The following is a 21,675-nucleotide window of genomic DNA, read 5'->3' as shown; positions in this document are numbered from 1 at the left end:
GCACCTGTTTTGTCAACCAGGTTACGATGGTCAGCATGCAGGAGTACAAGGTCGCTGGCCACTTTATCGATCTTAGCCTCCAAAGATGTTCGGGCTCGCTCCAGCGAGTCTCCAATACGCTCCACCGCAGCCAGCACTGCATCCAATTTCTCACTATCCTGCGCTGCAGCTTCTTGAGGCCTCCCAGCCCCAGTACCAGATCAAAGGCGGCCCATTACCCGCCATATCCAGGGCAAGTACCGACTCCAACCAGCTCCACTCCTCTCACCAGCTGCCTCACCTCCGGCACCGGTAGTCCAAGGCCCGCCGGCGCACACCACCTGCCTCAGGAGGCCAGGCCCAGGCGCCGTCTTCTGCAATGCAGCACTCTCTCAGCAGGTTGGGCCCTCCGCGGCAAACCCCAATTACGGCAATTACGGCGCTCCCCTGCAAACTCCAGCTGCATATGGTGGATTTTCTCCTCAGGCCTACTCCCGGGGCCGGGCCCGCTTGCCTGCACCTCCGACTGTAAGCTGTGCAGCAGCACGAGCAGCCCAGCCCCCTGTCGCTCCTCCACTGCTCACCTGCTGTGGGCCCTCAGGCCTTCCCTCTGTTCATTCGGGCCGTGGCCCCTTCAAGGCAGCTTCACTTGGGAGAGACAGCCAGCCCAACCACGTGGTCGGCCGGCCTGTCTCTCCTCCTCCACTCCAATCACCGTCTGCAGGGTGCCGACTCCCGCCTCTGCTGGGCCTCACAGGCTCCTCCCGCTCCCCTCCAGCCCCCTCCGGGGCAACCGCTCACCTGGGGGGGGCGCCACAGTTCTGCCGCGGTGCACTCAAGTGGCACCGGTAGGCCGCGTCCACCGCCACTGCAGGCCCGCGGGTCACGTCTCCACAGGCCCGACTCCGTGCTGCCGCCTCTGCTCACCAGGGGGCCGGCACCAGGCCCGCCGCCGCTCGAGCTTCGCCCTAGCCCAGGGTGGTCTACTGCAGGCGCCGCCAGCCTCCTATCCCCCAAACGGCTGTGGATCTACCGGGCGGGACGCGGAGCTCCTCTACCTCACGTCCGCCATGTTCGGCACCATGGCCACGCCCACAACTATGTATTGCTGTCTTAACCTTTCCCCCAAATCTCTCCTTTTGGGTCTGATGAGGTATGTGTTCCCAAGATTTAAGTGCTTTATATTCTGAAGGTCTAGGAGGAGGTCTCATGTCATATAACATCCGTCTCAAATGTTCAATGATGCTCAAATTATGTGCTCCATAGTGTGTAAATGCCAGTGCACCCTCTTTCTCTGTGATCTAATGCCATTGTTCAAGCCAAATACACATATGAAGACTTACATGTATTGCTATATATTGACCTGGTGCACCTTTGGAGGAGGTGCCCCTACTCCCTCTCTAACAAGTATAGTCACATCTCACTTTATCAAACTTCACAATGCTTTAAGAATTAAATTTTTCAATCAAATATGCAGTTTTCACATTAACTTTTAGTTTGAACCAGGAACTGATTCTTCACCCACAATCTTGTGTTTGGCGTTCACAACCAATACCAGTGTGTCTCTCTATGATGTAGTCCACCAATACCAGTGGGGCTCTACACCAACCAACCAATGACGTCAACCTCCATCCTTGCAGCGGCTCACCATCCTTTACAATTTTCTCGAACACTCTCTCTCTTTCTCTTTCAAATGCTTATGTGCTAAAACAAATGCAAGCTATTTCAATAAATAACTTTGTCTGCTCCTATAAAGGGTTCAGAATATTAAATCACTCAATAAATGTGGTTTGGAGTGATGCTTTTGAACCTACTCTTGCACACCCTTGAATGAAACCTCGACCAGCGGGGTCTCACTCGGACTGATGCAGTTCCTCCCTGTGCACCGAAATTCACTATACCAACTTTATCTCACAATTAGGCAAAAGAAGGTCCCTTTCAAATAGTACTGCTGACAAAGTCTCACGACTAATACCACAACACAGCAGACAAGAAAATCACAGTGTATTCTACACTTTTCAATACCTTTCTGGGATCTTAGGCCATGACGAACCCAATAACCACTTCAACTTCTCTGTATTAAGCACCACATCCACACAATAAATTAAAATGTTTCCGGTAAACACTTCACAATCACAGCAAGCTAAGCATAAGGAATTGCAAACGTGCAACCCTATTGATTCTCACACTTCCACTGCTACAACTCGTTCTCGAACTGCTGAAACTCCATCAATCCTCCAAAAGAACCATGGGCTTAAAATTTTAGACTGGGTTTGGGCAATTTCTTAATGGGACACCCTAACTCTTTCACTTCCCTGACAGAACCATCCCCTGCTACAAGCTTGGTGGAGCGTTTTAGCCTGTCTTTTAGAAATTCTTAGGTGGCGGGTCTTGTTCTGTCAAAGAGAAAGATGTAAGTAGTCGGCCCTCCACCAGATCAACATTAATTTACAGTGTAACCAATTCAGCCACATAATAAGGACCCAAATCGGAACTAACGTTGGGGATTTTATTATTACATTATTGTTAACAGTCAGGTTAATATAAACAAATCTCAGAAACATGCAGTAGAGATACACAACAACAACAGGATAACCAAATCCTGAGGAAGTTTAGGGGAAATAGCATCAGAGAAACCAAGAGTTCAATTACAGCAATACAAAATATCAACAGTAAAATTTGGTGTTCAGAGAACAATCTTCGATTCTCTCTTCCTAACATGAGTAATGTCGAAAGTCACCTAGCTCAGAACCTAAATTAATCAAGATTTCCAAGTCGAAGGAAAATCTCAAAATGTCAGGAAAGCTGGGAAAAGGAAAAATATGCTGAGGCAGGTACAGAAGGTGTCAGCATTTCAGAAGCTCAGTCAAGAGTATTCTATAGAGAGATAAGTGTTAGGCTAAGCCACACTCAGAAAAGCATAGGGATAAGGGAAAGGTAAGAGGTCTGTACCTTTCAAACTCTAAAGAGAAAGTGTACAAAATCAATCTGTGAGAACACTTTTTAATACCACACATTTCTGTTAGGTAACACCCATCATCACGTCATCAGAAGCTCCATTGTCTTCTTCCTTCTCATGCTGTAAGTTACAACATATACAGCTTATCCCATAGCAGTCCTGAGAACCACATCCACCTTGGTCTTCGAGACAGTAACAAGTTCTGAAAAGGGGATTTTTAGCTCACATTCAGTTTCTCCACAATCTTCCATCAAGATATTTTCAAAGACTCTCTATTACTAACACAATAGCACATCTATTTCCAAACTAACATTTTCATGTGAGTGCACCTGCAAAGAAAAGGCACACAAGCAGAAATGGAAAACAGTGTCTCACATTGAAAGACATTCAGGCATAGTTTAGTCAACTTAAGAGTATAATTCACTACTGCACATTTAGTTTCATGTTATTTATGCACATTTTAATTTCAAATGAATGTAAATGTCAATTATATGATCTCAAAGGAAACTTCATGTGACAGAATAAATGCAATACTCCTTCTGAAAACACAAACATAAGCGCAAATAAGGAACTACATTTTTATCATTATACTGTAAAGCATTAGTGTACACATCTACTGAGATTCTTCTCTTTTCTAAGGTAAATACACTTCAATAATGTAAGAATGGTTTCTAATTCATTTCAAATAATTACATTTCAGTTAATAAGGTTAAGGCACACAATGTATATGATTCCCTAGTTCTCCAGTGAATGCACTTCATTACTAAATTCAAGTGCAACACTGTATATCAAAAACGTTAGAACACACATTATATGGAACGCCACATGTACAAATGGGTTGAAGTTGTGACATCAGCGGCGAATATAAAATGTGCGCTTTACCCAGTGCTTAATTTGTAAATAAAAAGTTGCTGGTGCCCAAAGCCCTCCTATTAAACACACGGCTGCTACAATTAAATGTGTGAACATGGAATACTGAGGCGACTTAATCCTGAAGCCATCTTGGGCCTCTTCAATCCATATAAAGCTACTCCCTGCTCCTTCAGCTCACTCTTGCAGCTTTCTAATTTCTTCCTTTGTGACGCTTTTTCGTTTTTCCCTTCCTCCGTCTACCCCATATCTGTCTTTTGCTTGCAGCAAATGCTTGAAGCTGAAGAGTAAGCCCGGCCCTCAAAAATAAGTGCCAGTGCTCAGCAACTGGAAATAACAAGCACAAATTAAGCACTGGCTTTACAATCCTTATCTTATAAAGGTCTCCCTATTACTTATATAAATGTAGATGAGAGCGAATCATTGAGACATCAATGACACAAAGATGCTGAGATTGTTTTTTTTTTTTAACAATGTAACATGCTTTTACATGTTTAAAGAGTTGTTAGAAGTGTTTTTCAATTTTTTTAACTAGTAAGTAAATTCTAGCACTCCCCATTTTGTAATTCTCTTCAGACCTGACAACTGAACTGTTTCTCAACAACCACCTAAGGGGTCTCAGTTTTAAGCAAATACTGACGGAGCAAGTGAGCCAGTCACACTAAAAGGCCTTTGAGGCTGCTTTTGCTGGCCTAAGGTAAAACATTCTTTGCAGTTTGTAAAAAAAAAAATATCTAGTAGTTTTTGTTTTCAAATAATACCAGCTGGGGTGGGGGTTCCTAACAGAGGCATCGGGGGAAAGGAAAGGGTTTTCCTTTCCCTCAATGTCTCTTTTAGCATTCCTGCTGCCCGATCGCATTGAGATCGGGCAGTAGGATTGCCCACTAGACACCAGGGGTTGTCTTTTGTGATGTATTTGTTTACTGGGGAGAGCCCCTTAGGCAAGGGGCGCTCCCCTTTGGGGGTATATTATCTATGGCAATTTCTGCCCCCCCCTTGGGGGAAGATCGGCCTATTATTTTTAAGCTGAACGCCAGGGATTTTATTTCTTTGTGTTTTTCTGTGGGGGGGGGGGGCGGCCCCTTGGACAAGGGGGCCATATAACTGTTGCCCATTTCTGCCCGCCTTAGGGGCAGATCGGTCTATGATTTTTAGGCTCTTCGGCACCAGCAATAGTTTGTGTGTATGTTTTTTGTTTGGGGGTGGCCCCTTGGGCAAAGGTCGGTCCCCTTAGGGGGGCATATTACTTATGGCCCTTTCTGCCGCCCTTGGGGGCAGATCGGCCTATGATTTTTAGGCTGATCTGCCTCCAAGGGGGGAAGAAACCACTTGAATGGCAGGGATTTTTTCTCTGTTTTTTTCTGTGAGGGGCGGCCCCTTGGGCAAGGGTCACCCCCCCCAAGGGGGGCATAGAACTGTTGGCCATTTCTGCCCCCCTTGGGGGCAGATCGGCCTATTTTTGTTTAGGCCCAAGCCACTTAGGCACCAGGGATAGTGTGTGTGTGTTTTTAGTTTGGGGGGACGGCCCCTTGGGCAAGGGTCACTCCCCTTAGAGGGGGCATATTATTTATGGCCATTTCTGCCCCCCTTGGGGACAGATCAGCCTATTATTTGTAGGCTGATCTGAAACCACTGGAACACCAGGGATATTTTTCTTTGTGTTTTTTTCTGTAGGGGGGGGCAGCCCCTTGGGCAACGGTCAACACCCCAAGGGGGGAATAGAACTGTTGGCCATTCCTGCCCCCTTTGGGGGCAGATCAGCCTATTTTTTTGGGGGGGCCCATCTGCCCCAAGGGGGCAGAAGCCACTTAGGCACCAGAGATATTGTGTGTGTGTGCATGTGTGTGTTTTTTGTTTAGGGGTGGAGGCCCCTTGGGCATGGGTCACTCCCCTTAGGGGGGCATATTATTTATGGCCATTTCTGCCCTCCTTGGGAGCAGATCGGCCTATTATTTTTAGGCTGATCTGCCCCCAAGGGGGGCAGAAACCACTGGAACGCCAGGGATATTTTTCCTTTGCGTTTTTCTATGGGGTGGGGTGGCCCCATGGTTAAGGGTCACCCCACCAAGGGGGGAATAGAACTGTTGGCCATTTCTGCCCCCCTTGGGGGTTGATCGACCTATTTTTTTTTTTTAGGCCCATCTGCACTAAGGGGGGCAGAAGCCACTCAGGCACCAGAGATAGGGTATGCCTGTGTTTTTTGTTGGGGGGGGGGAGGCCCCTTGGGCATGGGTCGCTCCCCTTAGGGGGGCATATTATTTATGGCCATTTCTGCCCCCCCCTTGTGGGCAGATCGGCCTAATATTTTTAGGCTGATCTGCCCCCATAGGGGGCAGAAGCCACAGACATCCCAGGGATTGTTTTAGTTTTGTTTTTTGTGTGTGGGGGGGCTGCCGCTTGGGCAAGGGTTGCCCCTCAAAAGGGGGCACAGAACTGGTGGCCATTTATGCCCCCGTTGGGGGCAGATTGGCCTATTTTTTTGTAGGCCCATCTCCTCCCAAGGGGGGCAAAATCCACTTAGGCACCAGGGAACATTTCTAATTGCTTGGTGGCCGGGTGTTTGACAACTGGCTAAGTATTTGCATTTGTGATTATAACAGTTTATTTCTCCTTTGTGTTCTAGTTCAAAGCTTTTGCTTTCTTTGCTGTGGCTCCTTGCGTTTTTGGCTGTGGCTGACCTGCAGTTTGCGTAGTTGCATGTTTTAGGAAAGTAAAAACAATTTACTCCAAAGTAGTGTTGTTGCCATGCATGAATGACATGTTTGTAGGTGGTTTACTAAATGCAGGATTGTGTATGAAATTGTCCTTAGATTTGTGCACAATGATATTTGTGTTGTCTTATGTCTAATGTGCTTTTCTTTTTTCTTTTTAGTGGGATATCATTGTTGATTGCTGTGTCTGTGCAGAGTAGTTGCTGGTGAATCTAGCTTTTTCAGGCAAGTGAGTGGTATAGTTTTTGAGTACATTACTCTTTTGATAAAGCCACACTTTGTTTATTACTTATTTTAGACACTGCTGGTTGTTGTTGGCGCATTTGTCAAGTTACACTTCTTAGAAAGGACCATGGCTAGACGCAGAGTGACCGCTCAGCAGGTTGTTGGCATGCTTTCTGAGTTGTCTTCTGACCATGATTATGAGACTGACTCTGCATCTGAGGCAGGGGAGGGAGTGAGAGATTCTGGCAGTGAATTGTCTGTCCCAGAGGAATCCTCTGATGACGAAGCCATTCTCAGTACTGATAAAGGGCCTATTTTAGAGGAGGATACTCATGTGCCAATAGGGTAGCAGCCTGGAGCTGAAAGGTTTCCCGTTGGAAGACCTGAAGTCTTGGTTGCCCCAAGCATCAAGCAGCCAGATTTGCCTGCCTTTACTGGTCTTCCGGGGTGTAGAGTCAATATGGAAAACGTATTCCCTGTCAATTTTTTTCAGTTGTTTATGGACAATGTATTTTTGGAAGAGATTGTTAAGCAGACTAATTTGGATGCGGAGCAGTATTTGAGTGACAACGCTGTCAGACATAGGCCACACTCTAGAGCTACCCAGTGGATTCCCACAAATTTGGAAGAGATGAAAAAGTGCTTGGGTTTGAATTTGTTGATGGGGTTGATAAGGAAGCCGTCACTGGCTTCTTATTGGTCTACTAGTCTCTTGATGGCAACGGCTATATTTCCTGTAACCATGAGTTGTAATCAATATTTGCTGCTACTTCGGATTTTGCATTTTGTTGACAATGCTTTAGTCTCGCCACAAGATCACCCTGATTCTGACAGTCTTTTTAAGATTAGGCCTATCCTAGATCATTTTGTAGATCAGTTTTCAGAGGTCTATGTTCTAAGCAAAGAAATAGCTGTGGACGAGTCTTTGGTCCTGTTCAAGGGTCGTTTGGTTTTTAAGCAGTACATTCCTAGCAAGAGGGCATGGTATGGAATTAAAATGTATATGTTGTCTGAAAGTAGTACAAGATATGTGTATAATTTCCGGGTCTACACTGGTAGGGATTCCAGTATTGACCCTCCTGGTTGTCCGCCCACGTTTGGAGTTAGTGAGAAAATTGTGTGGGAACTTGGGGTAGACGACTTTTTAACAAAGGTCACCATTTGTACGTAGATAACTTCTACACTGGAGTGCAGTTGTTCAAGAAATTGTTTAGAGTGGACACTGTTACTTGTGGCATAATCCGTTCTAACCGAAAAGGCTATCTAAGGGTGCTTGTCTGTAAAAAACTTGGGAGGAGACAGTACAGTGCCTTGCGGACTGATGAGCTGCTAGCTCTGAAATTTGCAGACAGGAGGGATGTCTATATGCTAACTACCATCCATGATGAGAGTACTTCCCCTGTGACTGTTCGGGATCAGGTTGCCGAAGTGCGCAAACCTATGTGCATTTTAGAATATAATAAGCACATGGGAGGTGTAGATAGAGTTTATCAGAGGTTAAACTGCTATTCGTAAGTCTTACGTTTGGTATAAGAAGTTATGGGTTCACCTCTTCATCTTGGCAACTTTTAATGCTTTTATTGTGCTCAAGGATAGTTCTCCAGGGTCAAAGATGACATTTGGGAAATTTCAGGAGTCAGTGATAGATAGCCTTTTTGTGGTGGAACAGGCAAGAGTTCCTAGAGAAGCAGTGGTAGAAGATGTGGCTAGATTGAAAGATCGCCACTTTGCTGAACACATTCCTCCCACGCCGAAAAAAGACTTTCCAGCTAAGAAATGTAGGGACTGCGCCCGAGGAGGTATCCGGAGGGAGACTCAAATGTACTGCCCAGATTGTTCTTTAAAGCCCGGGCTTTGTGTGGGTGGCTGTTTCAGGAGTCACCACACAAAAGAAAAATTCTGGTAAATACTGTGAGCATAAACTGCCTGTTTTATATGTATGGTTTCTTGTTGGCATTACAGTCATGTACTTAGTTAGAGCTTTTGTGTTTACTTATAATTAGTTAGTGGTTTCTTTGTTGATTAAAAAAAAAGTGATGGTGGTGTGCGTGGAGTGGCACTTGGCTGGCGGTGTAAATAGTGACTTGCTGTTGGTCACTGCAACACACTGGCAGCCAAACACCAGTCAACACACTCCTATCAGCTGGTGTGATTGATGTATCAGGCGTGTGGGCGTATGTAAGTGATCGGCCCTTGAGTGGCGGTGTCTGTCGATGCGTGTGTTGTAATGTGCTCGGCCCGTGGCTAGTGGCATGAATGGTCTTGTACATGTCATGTATGAAAGGTGTGTGAATGGACTGTAAAGCAGTTGGTGCCTTGTCGTGGCTTTATAGCTCACAAGTTGTGAGTCAATGGTTCAATTTTTTGACCTTTCAGTTATTAACAGTACATTTCATTTTTGTGAAATCTCTTGTAAATAAAATTTGATCTACTGAACCATCACTCACCCTCGTGCCAAATCCAACTAGGCCGATTTTTTCACCTCAATTTCAATATTTTTTTATTTCAGCTGTTATTTTCTGTAGGATCTACACAAGTGACCCCTTGGTGAATTCAGAATTTTGTCTACTTTTCAGAAATGTTTAGCTTTCCAGGATCCAGGATTGGTTTTGCACCCATTTCTGTCACTAACTGGAAGGAAGCTAAAAGCACATAAAATAGTAAAAATGGGCTATGTCCCAGTAAAATGCAAAACTTGTGTTGAAAAATTTGGTTTTCTGATTCAAGTCGTCCTGCTCCTGAAAGGGGGGAAGACGGTGATTTTAGCACTGCAAACCCTTTGATGCCAGTTTCAGGCAAAAAAACACAAGCCTTCTTCTGCAACCCTTTTCCCCCATTTTTGTTTAAAAAACAAAAAATGTGCTGTATTTTGGCTAATTTCTTGGTCTGCTTCAGGAGAACCCACAAACTCTGGGTACCTCTAGAATCTCTAGTATGTTGGATAAAAAGGACAGAAGTTTGGTGTGGGTAGCTTATGTGGACAAAAAGTTATGAGGGCCTAAGTGCGAACTGCCCCAAACAAGAGATTAGATTGTACAGGTCTCCTACCTAAACTGACAGCTATCAAACACAGCATGTTAATGTGACTTAATGTAACATGCCATTACATTGCTTCATTTCATAATAATGCACTGGTTCATTTTAACATTATTTTTAGAATTGTTTCTGAAAAATGTAATAAAATGGAAGTATCATTTGTGACGACTATGCAAATCATTATTTGGGCTATTGTTATTTCGTAATAAGTGATAAATTGATTCTTCTCCTCTTTCTTCAGGTAGTTTAGAGTCATTTTATTTAATAAGCTTAGGATGAACAAGTTTGGATGCTATCATTATTATGGAACTGATTCTTCTGCTAATGCGTCCCTTTATGATAATTTATTTCACATCAGGACTCGTTTTAGGCCAATGAATCTTTTGACCCAGTTGAGAGACACCGTAGGACGAGATAGCTAATCAATATATCAATCAATACATCAATAATATCATCGATATTTATCACGACAATGCATTTCACTTTAGTCAAAGCCATTAATCAATTCAATGACGCTACCATGACCTTTCAGCCATGAATAACCACACCTTGTTTAGTAGAACTTTATGAGTTTTATTCCCTGTTAATTACAATCTAATAGCAACTGCGTTAACCTCAACACTAAGAAACATAATAGCATAGTCACGATATGGCAACTTTGGTAAGCTTTCATTAAAGCGAGAATCACAAACATCAAAACATAACACGGCGTGAACATAGATCAAGTTTAGCAGAGTGTCAATATTGCATCAGTTTCAACAAAGCATAGTCTTGGTCGTTTGTCTATTTGCGTCAGTTTGATGAACACCTGTCCTAACCACTGATTAGCATTCGCATGTTGGGCCTCATGCAAAACAATTTAGAACACCAATTTAGAAAACATCTAGCTAAGGTCTCTGTCAAAAGCAAGCAGTTGGTACCTAGAAAGGAAAAGCAAACAGACAAATTACAAATGCATTGTCATAATTACCCTCCAAAGATTAGGTCAGCGCACAAGTTCAGTCTTCGTCTTCAGGACATCAGTCAAATCGCCATCAGTCAGAACTCAGCTCTGGGACAAAAAGGGCACTTCGCTCATAAGGAGGTAAAGTGTAAATGGGCAGTCTAAGGGTGAGGATGGTTTTAATAAAATCTCAAGTCACCAAACAGAGTGACAGAGTTTCTGGATAAAAACAATAGCATTCCCTACCTAATTTCTTCTGACTCCCGTGACATGGGTTTTTATCCCTTTTTCGTAGTACATTGCCCCAAAATTCTATTGGACATTTGCTATACCCACTATCTTTAACCTATCGTATAACACATTAGGTAATCCTAATCTTCACCCCATATTGTTTTACAAGTTTTTGATTGCTCTTTGTAATTGACGTCTTCAGAGGTGGCACGTCCGGTGTGACTTCATCCCTTGGTAATTCTTTGCACATCTTTTAGTCAGCAGTTCCATTGTCTTCACCAGTTTGAATGACCTTGTACATTACATTAATCTACACTGTTTCAATTTATTTTAACATTTATTCCATGGGCATAGAAAATATGCTTGAGAACGGATCTAACATGGTTACATTCATCTTCCAAGTCGAAGAAAACAATAAACAGGGTCATGGCACCTTGTGATTCAGCACACTGGAAAATAGAAAAATGTATTTAATATGAGAGCCAAGCAGCTAAGCTTCGGCTCATGCTAATTTAAGGCCTATGAGGTTTTCAATACAGATTTATTAACGCAAATGTTAGTATAAGCTTAACCCCTTAGCTGCTGGGCCTTTTCCCCCACCAGTGCTGAGCCCTTTTTTGGCTATTTGGGGTAGTTCGCGCTTAGGCCTTCATAACTTTTTGTCCACAAAAGCTATCCACGCCAAATTAGCGTCCTTTTTTTCCAACATCCTAGGGATTCTAATGGTACCCAGAGTTTGTGGTTTCCCCTGGAGGAGACCAAGACAATAGCCAAAATACAGTGAAAATTTTGTTTTTTCCCAAAAAATGGGAAAAAAGGGCTGCCGAAGAAGGCTTGTGGTTTTTTCCCTGAAAATGCCATCAACAAAGGGTTTCTGGTGCTGAAATCACTATCTTCCCACCTTTCAGGAACGGGCAGACTTGAATCAGAAAACCACATTTTCCAACACAAATTTGGCATTTTACTGGGACATACCCCATTTTTACTATTTTTGGTGCTTTCAACCTCCTTCCAGTTAGTGAAAGGAATGGGTGTGAAACCAATGCTGGATCCCGGAAAGCTAACCATTTCTGAAAACTAGACAACATTCTGAATTCAGCAAGGGGTCATTTGTGTAGATCCTACAAGGTTTTCCTACAGAAAATAACAGCTGAAATAAAAAAATATTGAAATTGAGCTGAAAACAACAGCCATTTTTCTTTATGTTTTACTCTGTAACTTTTTCCTGCGATGTCAGATTTCTGAAAGCAATATACCGTTTTGTCTGCTGGACTCTTCTGGTTGCGGGGATATAACGGGCTTGTAGGTTCATCAAGAACCCTAGGTACCCAGAGCCAATAAATGAGCTGCACCCTGCAGTTGGTTTTCATTCTATACTGGGTATACAGCAATTCATTTGCTGAAATATGAAGAGTGAAAAAGAGGTATCAAGAAAACCTTTGCATTTCCAAAATGGGATCAAGATAAGGTTTTGAGGATCAGTGGTTATTTGCACATCTCTGAATTCCGAGGTGCCCATACTAGCATGTGAATTGCAGGGCATTTCTCAAATAGACGTCTTTTTTACACACTCTCTTATATTTGGAAGGAAAAAATGTAGAGAAAGATAAGGGGCAATAACACTTGTTTTGCTATTCTATGTTCCCCCAAGTCTCCCTATAAAAATGATACCTCACTTGTGTGGGTAGGCCTAGCGCCCGCGACAGGAAATGCCCCAAAACACAACGTGGACACATCCCATTTTTTGACAAAATACAGAGCTGTTTTTTGCAAAGTGCCTACCTGTAGATTTTGGCCTCTAGCTCAGCCGGCACTTAGGGAAACCTATCAAACCTGTACATTTTTGTAAACTAGAGACCTAGGGGAATCCAAGATGGGGTGACTCGTGGGGCTTTGACCAGGTTCTGTTACCCAGAATCCTTTGCAAACCTCAAAAAGTGGCTAAAAAAACAAGTTTTCCTCACATTTCGGTAACAGAAAGTTCTGGAATCTGAGAGGAGCCACAAATTGCCTTCCACCCAGCGTTCCCCCAAGTCTCCCGATAAAAATGATACCTCACTTGTGTGGGTAGGCCTAGCGCCCGCTACAGGAAATGCCCCAAAACACAACGTGGACACATCACATTTTTTCATAGAAAACTGTGCCTACCTGTGGATTTTGGCCTCTAGCTCAGCCGGCACCTGGGGAAACCTAGCAAACCAGCACATTTTTGAAAACTAGAAACCCAGGGGAATCCAAGATGAGGTAACTTGTGGGGCTCTGACCAGGTTCTGTTACCCAGAATCCTTTGCAAACCTCAAAATGTGGCTAAAATAACACGTTTTCCTCACATTTCGGTGACAGAAAGTTCTGGAATCTGAGAGGAGCCACAAATTTCCTTCCACCCAGCGTTCCCCCAAGTCTCCCGATAAATATGATACCTCACTGGTGTGGTTAGGCCTGGTGCCCGCGACAGGAATAGATCACACAACGGTCAATGTTGGTCCTTACGTGAGGCAGCTGTTGACCCTGGGGTGATCCATTCCTGACACAGGCACTAGGTGTAGGCACTCAAGTGGGATAGTGTTTTTATCAGGACAGGTGAGGAGTCACTGGGTGGTAGGAATGTTGTGGATCCCAGCATATTCCTGTAGTTTGTGTGACAGAAATGCGAGAAAAATTTAGTTTTTTTTCAACATTTCAGCTTTGCAGGGTATTCTGGGTAAGAAAACTTTGGGGAATCCACACAAGTCACACCTCTGTGGACTCCCCCGAATGTCTAGTTTCCAGAAATGTTTGGGTTTAGTGTGTTTCTCTATATGGCCGCCGAATCCAGGACCAAAAACACAGGTGCCTGCCTTACAAAACCAGTTTGTTTTGCCATAGATAATTTTGATGTCTCCACAATATGATTTGGGTGGTGGAATTTGGGGCTGAACTAAATTGGGGAGCTCCCAAGAGAGCACTCTCTCTCTCTCTCGCTCTCTCTCTCTCTCTCTCTCTGCTTGCCACCGCATTCACCTGCTCTCTGGGTTGGCCTAACCCACTATTACCCAGTTGCACGAACAGCTTGCGAAGGGACAGCAGGACTGTCCTCATCACCTCCCTCATAATGTACTGGAAGAGGAGTTATCGAATGGGACTCCTCTGACTGAAAAATCACTCCCAGAGTCTGCGCCATTGTCCTATCCCTCAGATGCTGTCTCAGTATCTGATGTCTCAGTCTCTGATCCTATGTCAGAGCGGTCCTCTATAACCCGAGTGCAGGCAGCAGTCATCCATCAAGATGCCATCTCTGCTATTGGCTAAACTGTTGCTCTAAAACACTAGCCTACGTAGACAGTCACAAAATCGATGGTGTGTGTGAGATACGTGCAACAGTAGAGAGGCCACCTTACCTGCGCTTCTTACCTCAATCAGCACGTACTTTCAAGACACTCAAAAAACACCTTGTCACATACCATTTGTCACAGTCTTTAGCACCTCCTGCGCCCAGTCCAACAATCATTATTGGTGCTCCCACTCCCTCCTCCTCGGATTCCCTCATTACCACCCAGCAAAAGTGCCCTTCATCTCTCCATAGACGCCCTCCACCCCGCACATACATTTCATTGGTATTATAGCGCAGGTAATGGCTGACTTTACTAATGTACTCAGCTATTTACATAAAATAAAGATTTGCTCTTTGCAGTAGGCATATAAACCGTCTGCGCTTCTTTATGGCACTAAAACTGCCACTAGACAAGTCGGACCCTTTTCCCCCCAGGGAAACCACACACATATTGACAAAAGTGATATATATATATGACAGCCAACCACCTGAAACTCAACTCAAGCAAAACCGAAATAATCCTCTTTGGTCCACACAAAAACACCTGGGACCCCTCATGGTGGCCCACCACGCTAGGCCCTGCACCCACCCCCGCCAACCACGCACGCAACCTCAGCATCATCCTAGACTCCTCCCTCTCGATGACCCAGCAAATCAACGCTCTCACCTCCTCATGCTTCAACACACTCTGTATACTGAAAAACATTCAAATGGCTCCCCACAGAGACCAGTAAAACTGTCACTCACGCACTCATCAGCAGCAGGCTTGATTACGGAAACGCCCTCTACGCCGGCACCACTCTAAAACTCAAGCGCAAACTACACGCATCCAGAACTCAGCAGCACGACTCATCCTCGACCTCCCCCGACACGAACACATCTCTCCACACCTCAAATCCCTCCACTGACTCCCCATTGACAAAAGGATCACCTTCAAGATCCTCATCCTCGCACACAAATCACTCCACAACACAGGCCCTGCCTACCTCAACGAGAGTCACCTTCCACACCCCCACACGAAACGTCCGCTCAGCTGACCTCTCTCTTGCCTCTGTCCCCCGCATCAAACACACCACCACCGGGGGCAGATCCTTCTCCTACCTTGCACCCAAAACCTGGAACGCCCTCCCAACCCACCTTCGCAAGACCCAAAACCTACTTCTTTTCAGGAAGGGCCTCAAAACCTGGCTTTTCGAACAGTGAACCTCCCAGCCCCTTTCCCTCCCCCTGTCCCCCCCCCCAGCGCCTTGAGACCCTCACGGGTGAGTAGCGCGCTTTATAAATCTCTTTGATTGATATATATAGATCTACCTCTATATATATATATATATATCTATCTACATAGATATATCTATAGATATATCCATGTACATAGATATATCTATCTACATAGATATATATATATAGAACTATATATAGATCTATTTTTTTTAGTTGTTGTATGGTTTCCTTGGGGGCCAAAATGGCCCCCAGGGAAAGCCTACAACATCTAAAAAAAACAATTGCCCCCACAGGGGGTCACCCTGCCCACGGGCGACCCCCTGTCCTTTTATTTTATTTTTTGAAAAAAAAAAAATAATAATCCCGGGGGGGGGGGGGGGGGGGGGGGGGGGCACCTACCTTTTTTTTAAATAAAAAATATGCCCGGGGGGGGGCGGCCCGTTTTCCGAGGGGGCCGCCCCCCCAAGTGAAATCCCTGGCATCTAGTGGTGTTTCCTGGCCCCCGATCGCAGCTGTGCTGCGATCGGGGGCCAGGAAACAGTTTCAGAAGGCCTCGTAAGAAAGGGGAGACTCTCCCCTTTCTTACGAGGCCTTCTGAAACTTTCCTGGCCCCCGATCGCAGCTGAGCTGCGACCGGGGGCCAGGAAACACTTTCAGGAAGGCCTCATAAGAAACGGGAGAGTCTCCCCTTTCTTACGAGGCCTTCCCGAACGTGGGGAAGGCCTTTTTCCGCATTGAAGCAGGAAGCGGCCGCAAGGCTGCTTCCTGCTTCGATGGGGAAAACAACCGCGCTGACGTCACAAAGGGGCGGGGGAGACACTGAAGCTTCCGTATCTCCCGGGGAAAGCGAAAAAAATTAAATAAATCCTCGGGTGCGACACCTGAGGATTTATTAATACCCTTCCTGGTGTCGGCCACTGGTCGTGACCCGCACCAGGGAGGGTGTGTGGGCGTCGGCCAAAGGTTAATTGAACGTAACATAACATTTTGATCATCATTATTAGCTCACGTATACCTTGGTGGCCACTCATCGTGGTCACAATTCAAGCCCACCTCTAAGCAAAATTGCTATTACTATAGTTTCTATGCGGCATCATCACACATTAATTCATAAACATTTCATGTTAATATAGATTATATAAACTACGCTCTCTCACTTCTATTGAGTGTTTTTGTTCCCGACGTGTATTGTTTTCTGGTTGTTTCACCCTCTGTACGGGAAACACATTTTGGTTTGCTCGTGCACAGGCTCCTACGGCCAGTGCCAGTGCTTTAAATGGGCAGGTACTGTCCATACTGAGTACCTACACTTCTTTAATTTGAAAGGGAGAATGCGTGCACTTCGCAGCACTGTTGCAATAAATAATAATGGGTGAGTGCTGGCATTTTTCGGGAGCAAACAGGTACTTTAAATAGCGAGTACCTGCACTTCTATATTTCAATTTAAAACATTGCGTAAAGCCAGGCCCGACTCTCCCTATTAACTGGTGGGCACTCCCACCTTTAATTCTAAAATGTTTTTTCCTTGGGGACGATGTCGCACATGTAGGAGTTCTCTACTCGACTTCTCCAGAAGTCCGTTAAAAAAAAAAAAAACAGGCGCAGGCCCCTCTGGTGCCATGGAAACCAGCCGCGGCATTGCCCGGGCTTCACGTGACATTACACAGACCGGAGATACGGGGCTCGGGGCTGCGCTGGCTCTGCGTCTCGGCGCATGCGAGCTGTAGCTCTTTGCGTAACTGACTGGCTACGGGCGCCATTGCGGTGCGGAGACCGACCGAGAAAGGAATATGTCGCGGTATGGCGGGCGCTACCAGGGAGGTACGTAATGTCAGAAGGTAGTAGTCCTGGTGGTGGTCTGTTTGGGAATGTGCAGTACGGTTGACAGCGTCATAAATGCACAATAGATTCCCTGTAGTGTGTTGAAATGGTCAGCGATAGGAGGGTGTGCGGGAAACCAACCATATAATATTTACTTATTTTAGTAAATTTCTATCGATCTGTTCGACTTGTCACGCGCAGCTTCGGTTCGTCTTTCGGGGACGGGAACCCGTAGTTCAGTTCTGACACGCCGCGCACCTCTGAAGGGTGATTCTCCTGTGGCCTATAGCGTGAAACGGCTTCGTTCCGAGCGCGCGCCGGCCGTGACGCAGTGGCTAAACGTGTTCGTCCGCCGCATTGCAGGCGGAGGGTTTGTAGATCAGCGCTATGTACTCTTGCAGCTGAGTGCGTGGTGCTAGAAACTGACAGCCGCTTCTAGAACAACCGGTTTGTTTGTACTATCCCGGAAGTCGTTGCGTTCCACTGTTTCCCCCCTGCAATATCGAGGAAGGCTTGTAGAAATAATCAAAATATTGGAGACCTGAGTAATGTAGGTAACCATCCCCCACTCTACGGATTTTCTAACTGGGGAACCATGTCCTATTCTCGGCGTGGGCTCCACATCTTAATTAGGTGTAAATCACTCAATAGCCCTGTGCCTCAAAAATTAACCTGATCTTGTGTAATGTAATTGTTGGTCGTATAATCTCTTCAGTACCGTCGGCTTGGCGTTATATAAAAACTGCAAAAAATGTGCTTTCGCCATTCCCTCTACAAAACAGGGAGAGCGAAAGGTTGTCTTGGGCTGCGCTTGCATCAACTTGAACGATGTATGAAAGCTGAAGAATTCGCATATGCGTGTGGGTACTAGTAAGAACGACCAAGACTTTATCAGGTGCAGTTGTTACACCCTACAATACAGGTCCGCCTTGGAATAATTGTCAAGCGGCACACCAGCACTTCGTTTGGCGGGGTGGTAGATGTTGTTAGACGAACGTATAATCAATCCTCTATTAAAATAGGCTACATTTGCACTAGTTAGTCATTTTTAATGTCTCCCAATTTGGAGATGTATTTTTGGAAGTACGTTTACAGTTAGTTTTTTTTTTTTGTGTGAACAATCGAGACATGAACACACCTTTACATATCGTATGAAGTTTCTATTATTTTGTTCCACGCAGATTTGAAGGAAGGTATGCTTTCAGACTGAAGGGTTCTACAATAAGAGCACCACCTACCCTTCAGCCCCGCTCCGATCCCTAAGACTCATTTCTCCAGAACATGTTTTATCCATCTCCGCCCTTCTTTCGTTTTCCGTTGCAGCCGCTTCCTATTGCTCTGCCTCCCTCCCGTCACGTTCATGATCCAACTTGCCTTCTCCCAAGCCCCTCCTAATTTCTCCTATTGTTGGTTCCGTTTGCGCTTGATACATGACCTTGTTGCTAACCATGTAAAGCGAGTTTATATCTCTCAGTGCTCTTGCACAATTAAATACTGTAATATGTCCGCTGCAGTTACCGTTAAATAATAATAATAGCGAAGTAACTTTGTAAGGCAAGAGTATCAGTGACCTATGTTGAGGGACTGGGAAATTTAATAAAACATCTGAGTTGAGTAGTATTTTGTACTGGATTGCGAAATGTCTGTATAACTTGTGTTTTTTTTCTATTTATATTTTTTAGGTCGTCAGCTGGGCAGCAACACTACATAAATATAGTAAACATGATGTAACTTTAAGAACGTACAGATGTAACGAAAACCTAGTTTTCAGTTACTCTAGTTTTATAAGCCTGTAGGAAAGTTCCCTTTTTGACATGGTTGCCCCCCACTTTTTGCCTGATGCTGACTTGACAGTGTGTGCTGGGATCCTGCCAACTACGTCCCAGCACCAATGTTCTTTCCCAAAATGGTACAGTTGTTTCCACAGTTGGCACACAGTTGAGTCCCTTGTAAAAATGTACCCATGGTACCAAGGGCCCTGTGGCCAGGGATGGTCCCCAAGGGCTGCAGCCTGTATTATGCCACCCTAGGGGACCCCTCACCAAACCCATGCACAGCTGCCGTTGCAGCTTGATGCATGACCTTGTTGCTAACTATGTAAAGCTGATAGGGAGAAAGACAGCTAGCATGGCACCCCTCTCAGGGTGCCATGCCCACAAACCAATGCCTGTGGCGTAGGTATGTCACCTCCCTAGCAGGCCTTACAGCCCTAAGGCAAGGCACACTATACCACAGGTGAGGACATAGTTGCATGTGCAGGATGCCCCTACAATGTTTAAGTCCTTTCTTAGGCATTTTAAGTGCACTTTGGCCATATTGAGTATATGGGCTGAGAGCTTGTCATTACGAACTCCATAATGGCTTCTCTAAAGTTTGGTATCAAACTTCTCAGCACAATAAACCCACACTGATGCCAGTGTTGGATTTACCGAAAAATGCACCCCGAGGGCATCTTAGAGATGCCCCCTGTATTTTAGCCAAACTTCTAGTGCAGGACTGACCGGTTTGTGCCAGCCAAGTTTCTGACCACATGGGGTGAGAGCCTTTGTGCTCTCTGTGGCAAGAAACAAAGCCTGCACTTGGTGGATGTGCTTCACACCTTCTCCCTGCAGGAACTACTTCACCGGACGGTGAGCCTCAAAGGCTGAGGCCTCTTTTTACAGTGCTCCATGGCACTCCAGCTTGTGGAGATGCCTCTCCTTCTGGACAAAGCCCCACTTTTGGCAACAAGTACGATGGGAAAGTTAGGAAAAACAGGAGTGACCACTTCAGCTAGGACCACCCCTAAGGTGTCCAAAGCTGAAGTGATTCCCTCCTTAAAAAATCCTCCATCTTGGTTTGGAGGACAGGGACCAAAAGGTTTAGGGATGTGTCCCCTTCCCTAAAGGGAGGGGACACCTGAAAGGGTGTATTCACCCTCAAGGACAGTAGCCATTGGCTACTGCCCTCTGACCCCATGTAATGCCTTAAATCCAGGATTTAAGGGTTTCCCTGAACTTAGCTCGTCAAATTCCTGGCAACCTCAAGAAGAAAGGACTGCTAAACTTACCCCCTACCAGAGAAGACTGAAGACACCAACTGACTTGGGCTCAGCCCTGCAGGCCTGTCCCCAGCTTCTAAAGCCCTGCTACAAAAAAGTGACATCTCCTGCAGGACCAGAGACCTCTTAAAAGCCTCAAGATGACTGCCTGCACCCCAGAGGACCAAGATCTCCAGTGGACAGCTGCCCTGTCCAGAAAAAAAACTCTAGAACTGCCCCGGATCCACGAGTCCTGCCCACTCTGCACCCGTGTCCACGTGGCCCATCTGACTAGAGCTGGTCCCCAGGCGATACTGACCTAGTGTCCACCTTGGGTTGATCCTTTCTGTCCAACACGATGATGCCTGCAGCCTAAATCTGAGGGACACCCTGACCGCGAGAGAACCGGATGAAGATTCCCTACGCCTAAAGGTACCCCTGCACCTGCAGTCCCTGGCCTTGGGGGAATCCGACCACCGGTCCAGCAACGTTCAGCAGGTGCCTGCCCTCCATGTCCAACCTGTGTTTTTCTGGAACTCCCTGGACCTAGCCTGCAGCATCTTTGTGACCCCTCCCACCCCCAGGGTCCCCTCCATGGAAAAGAATTGGGAGCCTGATGTTAAGTCTGCACCCGGCTGCCCCTGTGCTGCTGATAGGTGTGTGTTTTGGTGCCGACCTGTGGCCCCTCCAGTGCTTTCCTAAACCCCCCCAAGTCTGCCCTCTGAAGACCCAGGTACTTATCTACTGGCAGATCAGATTGTGTCCCCAGTCTCAATAGGATCCTATTTCAACAGCCACTTTGACCTCTGCACCCGGCTGTCCCCATGTTGCTGGTGGTGTGTTTGGGGTTAACTTGAACCCCGACATGTGGACATCCTAGTCCCTGGAGACTGGGACTGTAAGTCTGGTACTCACCTCAAAAACTGTACTAACTTTTCTTTCCCCTCCCACAATTGTCTTTGAAAATTGCAGTGTCAATTTTTAAAACAGATATTTGCTATTTCTTCGAAAACGGTTTAACTTGCCAAATTGAAATAAAGTGGTGTTGATACATATGTGTGATACTTACAAATGTTCTTACCTGCAAACTGAATCTTGTGGTTCTGGAAATAAAGTAACATATATTTTTCCTATATAAAAACAATTGGCCAGGAGTTAGTCTTTGTGTGTGCTTTATTTAATGCCTGTGTGTGTACAACAAATGCTTAGCAGTGCCCTCTGATAAGCCTAACTGCTTGACCACACTAACACAAAGGAGGGCATTATTATTATATATGTTAGCCTCTGTTAAGTCTCTGGGGAGCCCCCTTGAGTCTGTGCACATTAAATATAATTTTGAGATAGTGTATA

At 45.5% G+C, this 21,675-nt stretch overlaps 1 protein-coding gene across 4 annotated transcripts in view; it reads left to right on the top strand.

Moving 5' to 3' along the window:
• Positions 1-17,136: 17,136 nt before the first annotated feature.
• Positions 17,137-21,675, top strand: part of SRSF7 (serine and arginine rich splicing factor 7) — a 193,639-nt gene continuing 189,100 nt past the window's right edge. For 2 of the 4 annotated variants that reach the window (XM_069235099.1, XM_069235098.1), the window contains exon 1: positions 17,139-17,306. In XM_069235099.1, the coding sequence (XP_069091200.1) occupies positions 17,276-17,306 (31 nt within the window). In that variant the 5' untranslated portion in view covers positions 17,139-17,275. Of the gene's footprint in view, positions 17,307-21,675 lie in introns of all 4 variants that reach the window. The other 2 variants (XM_069235100.1, XM_069235101.1) reach the window with 2 other exon arrangements.

The sequence above is a fragment of the Pleurodeles waltl genome, chromosome 5 (assembly GCF_031143425.1).
Source record: "Pleurodeles waltl isolate 20211129_DDA chromosome 5, aPleWal1.hap1.20221129, whole genome shotgun sequence".
NCBI lineage: Eukaryota > Metazoa > Chordata > Amphibia > Caudata > Salamandridae > Pleurodeles > Pleurodeles waltl.
This window is presented reverse-complemented; position numbering and strand designations above follow the sequence as displayed.